This window comes from Staurois parvus, unplaced genomic scaffold, assembly GCF_062004578.1.
Source record: "Staurois parvus isolate SC_StPar_1 unplaced genomic scaffold, SC_StPar_1.0 ptg000230l, whole genome shotgun sequence".
Taxonomy (NCBI): Eukaryota; Metazoa; Chordata; class Amphibia; order Anura; family Ranidae; genus Staurois; species Staurois parvus.
The window spans coordinates 6,466,809-6,472,808 of NW_028318026.1; the positions used below are offsets into that span (position 1 = coordinate 6,466,809).

At 38.9% G+C, this 6,000-nt stretch overlaps 1 protein-coding gene across 1 annotated transcript in view; it reads right to left on the reverse strand.

Moving 5' to 3' along the window:
• The window catches only part of LOC149460446 (carbonic anhydrase 13-like), a 57,831-nt gene extending 54,140 nt beyond the window's left edge, over positions 1 to 3,691 (reverse strand). Inside the window, exon 1 of the mRNA XM_089679717.1 lies at positions 2,295 to 3,691. Coding sequence (XP_089535843.1) covers positions 2,295 to 2,325 — 31 coding nt within the window. The 5' untranslated portion in view covers positions 2,326 to 3,691. The remainder of the gene's footprint in view (positions 1 to 2,294) is intronic.
• Positions 3,692 to 6,000: the final 2,309 nt, after the last annotated feature.

Genomic DNA, 6,000 nt, shown 5'->3' on the forward strand with positions numbered 1-6,000 from the left:
GCTATACAAGGTGTATAGTGTTTTTAAGTCAATGTTACTTGTGACAGTTTTAGATATCCTTCTTCTATGGCAGAGGGTCCCTTAAAATAACTTTCAAGTGTTGTCAGTCTTGTTGCATAGTGTTTTAGGAGACAGTTACCACTAACCCAGCACTGCACAGTTAAATGAAATTCTGTCTACTTTTACGCTTTCATAGTGCAGAACGTAAATATGATTTGCAGCTAATCTAAATAATAAATGGATGACACTGACTTTGCTAAAGCACTGTACATCATAAACATATGCCACTTATTTTCTTTTAATAAACACTATTTTCACATTTTCATAATTTTTGCATCCTACTGCTACTGATTTTCTCTGGCCTCTTTGCAGCCACTTCCTACATGCAAATGCTCTATTGGTGGCTGCATGTCATTGCTAAAGTTGATAATTCAAGAATATGCTCATGCAATGATCATTGTCACAATAGAATCATTACTGATATCACATTATAACAACCCTGCAGAGCAGTTGGGAGACACACAATCCATTGTCACCCCATAACAGGAAGTGTCTGGACAAGGACTTTTAAGGCAGGATCACCGGGTTATTATTTTTAGTAAAAGCTTTAGATTTAGAAATATTTAAAAAATTACTTTTAAAATTGCCTAGACATGTTAAAGGCAATATGGGAGTTTAGAGACTGAATTTAGATCTACTTTAAATTTTAATCAGTAGGCTATAGATGATGTGGTTGTGGTTGCAGGAAAGAAAATTGTTTGATTCCCCCATCAACACAACACCAGTGTTGATGGGGGAATCCCTCCTGCAGCACTATTGTGTTTTCCCAGCAAGAGGGGGGGGAGTGGAATGTGTGCGGGGAGAACACAGTGATTGTTGCTAGCGCATCCTAAAATTCTGACATGCTGGTTGTACCCAAGTCAATTGATGGATCGACTTGGATACAATCAGCCTGCTGACACATGGATCGAATCTTGGCTGATTCCTGCTGAACTGGCTGAGTTTCAAACATCTATGGCCGGCTCTTTTAATCCACTATTAACCTACACTGTACAGTCATTGAACTTGCCTCTACTCAAATATTAAGCCTGGTACACACTTTGAGAGTATCAGACGAATGATCATCCTTTTTCTTTTTGTTTTTGCATGCTAGTCTCATATCAAAAAAAATGAATAGGTGTACTAGAGTTCCAAAAAATCTCTTAAAACAAATACAACTTCATGAGATGATGTAATATATTGTATTGTATTGTAATGTATTCTTTGCGCATGCGTGGTCTTGGTCACTAGATTTTTTTTATGGAAGAATACTGTAATGATTAAACAAAAATCGTTCATTCTGTTATATTACAGGATAATTTTTTGTACTTGTCCCTTCAGATAATTTTGCATGAACTGTCATGATCGTCTCTCCAAAGCTGTGTACTAATGATCAGATTATCGGATGCTCCAAAAACATTTTTTTTTCCTGTCCAATTTTCTAATTGTATGTATTAGGCTTTAGGGTCCATTTACACCAGATGCGGTTGGACTGCGCTGAGCGGTTATTCCAGCGAAGTCCCAATGCATGACAAGATAAAATGCCTTGTCTCCTGTGTGCCGGATTCACAGCACTGTATTGAGGTGGTGTGTGGGCATGGTGTGCTGAAAAAGAGTAATGCAAGCACTACTTTTTTGCAGTGCAGTGCGAGGCACTGCCTTGCACTATGCAGCAGCCAATTGAACTTAAAGAAATGTCTGTGTGACATTTCAAAAAAGTTTGTTTAAAAAAAAAAAGGAACGGAGCAGTACAGAGCGGTGATTTGCGATGGACCTCACCACACACCAGCCGCTGCGTTATACAACTGTTGTGAATGGATCCGTAGAGAACAATGGGCATATGGTAAAAACTTTCCCAACATTAATCATCAATCACGTTCCTAAGCTTGAATGGCCAGATTTAATGGTTTTACACAGTCAGATTTAAATCAATATGCTGCAAACGACGGGGGGTGATTTACTAAAACTGACAAACACAGAATCTGGTGTAGGTGTGCGTAGTAACCAATCAGCTTCTAGGTTTTATTGTCAAGGCGTAATTGAACAAGCTGAAGTTAGAAGCTGATTGGTCGCAATGCATACCTGCTCCAGATTCTATGTGCACCAGTTTTAGTAAATCTCCCGCAAAGTGTTCATCAACATGAGCCATATGTCAAAATGTATTAGAAAAATGAACATTTGATAACCCTACCTAATGCATTGCATGCCTCAACTGGAGATCAGTAAATCAAAGCAGCAATCTAAGTAAATCTTACCATTGTGGTCTGCGTACCCCCAGTTGTTCATACTTCTGCAGATTTCTCTGCAATCACCCCTAGAACAAAGTCTCTGAAGTTTATAGCAAGAATCAGAATCTAGAAATGAGTCTCAGTCACTTGATCCTATTTGTTCAGTTGAATTCCTAACGGAAGAGGTCAGGGATGCAGTCCTTGCTCCTTTTCGCAGTCAGCAGATCTTCACAGCATGCTGGTTAGTGGGAAGTGGCTGTCTAAGCTGTTGAGTAATGTGCAGTGCTTCTATCTGTGCCTGCCCATACTGGATGTCAATACAGGGACTACAGATAAGGAGGCCACAAAGAAAAAAAAAGAGGGCACACTTTAGTTATAAGTAACCTCCTTTCACTTTAAGCAACATTATTTCCTTTAAATTTATACATTTTTTTATAATGTGTCAACACTTTATTGACATTGCATAACTGTAGTAAGTGCTGTGCAATTACAATTTACAATTATTATGTCAAGCTACAACATTTACCTGAGCCTCTAAATGTCAACATGGTTATTATGAGTACTTTGTATTTTGGCTATAAAACAGATCGTAGACATCAGTGTCAGAGCAGCAGATGTGATTAAAGAATGTTCTTTTTTTTAAGTTTTAAAATGTAAAATGCTTCACTGGTACGGAGGGAAATCTAATAATCCTTGCCAGCTCTGTATATATCCAGAGGCCATATAAGCAGGTAAAATAGAAACACAAGATAGAGCACTGGATGGCACAGATAAAAGCACATTTTAATGAATTAAATTGATAAAATTGCACTTACAATAAAGTGGCTCGATCGGTGCATGTCACCAGGTAAACTCCCAATGGAACACCAGGTCACACCACCTACAGATGTTGGCAATGTTCTTGGTAGGTAGTCATCAACAGCAAAGATGTGAATAGGAATTGTAGCCTCTGGAATAGACACTACAGAAATCACGGGGTGGAAATATACAAAACTGTCTCCAAAGTGTGGCAAAAGTGGACCAAACTTGTACCTGAATATAAGTACTTTCACTAACATGGCCCAAGCCCCTTCATCGGAGATCTTAGTAGAGGTACTTATCTATCCAAGGTAAAAGGTTGGCCCTGTTTGCTGATATAGGAAGGCTGATGTCAGATGGCGATTTTTTTTCATGCTCAATGTCACTATTTGGCATATGACCCTCTGCTACGGCTGTATTTGGCACCCGAAGGGGAGTCTGAAACAGCTTAGGCCATCAAACCACAGGGGGAACAAATAGCCTAGCTTCATGATAAAAGTTAAGTCCACTTTAAAAGAATATGAAGTTGATTTACAAAAACTGAAGAGTGCAAAATCTGGTGCAGCTGTGCATGGTAGCCAATCAGCTTCTAACTTCAGCTTATACAATTAAGCTTAGACAAAAAAAACTGTAAGCTGATTGGTTTCTGTACAGAGATGCATCAGTTTTAGTTTCAATCAACCCATATGTGTTGTAGGCAAATATCTTTCTGGTCTGAAGGTATTACTGCTTCTCAATCTCAGTAAGACCAGTGGATGTTTTTGATGCTGTTCTTTGGGGGAGTCTTGCGGATTTTTTTTTTCTGCCTCTAAACGCCCCTGCATATTAGCCTATGTGTCCATGCACACATACAGTAAGTGTTTAGAGGAGTTTAGAAGCAGGGGTGTTTACAGGCAGAAAAAAACACCACCAGTGTGTCCAGGAGCAGTGGGGTTTTGGCACGAAAAACACTTGATGTGTGTTAACGTGTCTAAATGCGCGTTAATGCCAAGCGTGTTTAGCAATTAGGCGATAATTCATTTCAATGGCTAGAATAAATAAAATGGCCAGTGCAATTAATTAACCACCTCCCATCAAGCTGTTGTATATAAATGGCAGGACGTTGGCACTGCAGGGTTGGGTGGCCATTTATAAACGGCCTCCCCGCACCCTGCTTGTGCGCGCTCCCTGGGAGCGCGCAGCACCGCGATCCGGTGCCCGCTGTGTCCTCCGGACACAGTGAAACACCGATCGTCGGACGGGACCTCTGTACGAGGTCCCGATCATGTGATCGCTGATTGGCCAATCAGTGATCACATGCAAAGTAGTAAGCAAGATATCACTTGTGACATCATTGCTTACTACGTGTGAAATCTGTGAATGATCACAGAGGTCACATGGTACAAAGCTATTCACAACAGCCTTGTACCATATGACAAGCTGTGACCAATCACAGCTCACTCAGTAGTTCTCAATGGCTGCAAGAATGCAGACAGAGAGAAAGAGAAATGATTGCTTTTACATCCTATATGGGTGTAAAAGCAATCAGTGTAAAAAAAAAAAAACAAAAAAAAAACATCACCCCCCACAAGTAGCACAGTGTCACCATGGTGATACTGTACTGCTAGGGTGACAGTATGTTAAAAAAATAAATAATAATAATAATATTAAAAAAAAAAAATGAAAAAAATGTTTAAAAATTATACTTTTCGGTTATAAACTAATTTGGCTTTTTTTTTTTTTTACTAAAAAGATAACGGAATACATTTTGGCCAGGATTTATGATGAAATATTAATTATTTGCAAAATTTTATAAGAAAAACTTTTTTTCAAAATTTTTGGACTTTTTAATTTACATAGCAAAAAAAATAAAAATCCCAGTGGTGAATAAATACCACCAAAATAAAGTTTTATCTGTCCCAAAAAAATGGTAAAAAATTTTTAGGGTACAGTGTTGCATGACCGCACAATTGTCATCCAAAGTGTGATAGCGGTGAAAGCTGAAAATTGCCCTGGACAGGAAGGGGGTAAAAGTTTCTGGACAGGAAGTGGTTAACACCCAAGGGCTTTCCACACCAGGAGGAAAGGTGTCTAGAAAAGATGACAAAAACATCCAGCGTGTACGAGGCCTGAATCTCAATCTTAGTTTTTGTAATGCCAGTCGTAGGTTGCTGAATGAAAACATTATTGCAGAGATTTTGTCACTGGATTACACAAGTAACATAAGAATCTAATCAGTGTTTAAAGTGACCCTGTCAGTGCAAGGTCACTGGTATACAATACCATTTCTGTAAAAGAAGATGCAATATACTTACCTTTCTGGAGGCCTGTATGTGAAAATGTCACCACTTTGCTGCTCCCCAGTCCAGTCAATGCAGTTGTGTGGAATACCTGCTTCCCGGCTGCATGGTTTGGTTCTTCCCGTTGGCTCCTGTAATGACCTACACACTGGTGGGAGAGACAACAGCATGCAGAGGGGAAATAGGAATTTGAAAAACTCAAAGTGTCAAATACCTTAATCAGCCGAGTAGCAGTGAGTAGTGAGGTTTTAATACATGGGCCACTGGAAAGGTAGGTATATAGCCTCTTCTTTTACAAGTATTGTATACAAGTGATCCAGCAGTGGCAGGGTCATTTCAACTTGCTGGAATTTATTCAATATTGAAATGAAATAACTTATTAGACTCAGGTGGAATGTGATTCAAATTTGGATAGAATGACTCTCTATATGAGCAGTAATTCCAGACACATTTTAAAATAATACATCATAACATATACATAGTAATAGTCTTCTGATCGGAATTATTTGAGAAAAAAAATCACATGAATGTAGGATGCCTGAAAATCCCTAAATCAAGGAAAGTTGGAGATTTAATGAAAAGGAGTCACACAATTAAAGCTTTCAGACAAGAACATGTGACTTGTCCTGCACAACTGAGTAGTTTAAATTCAGCAG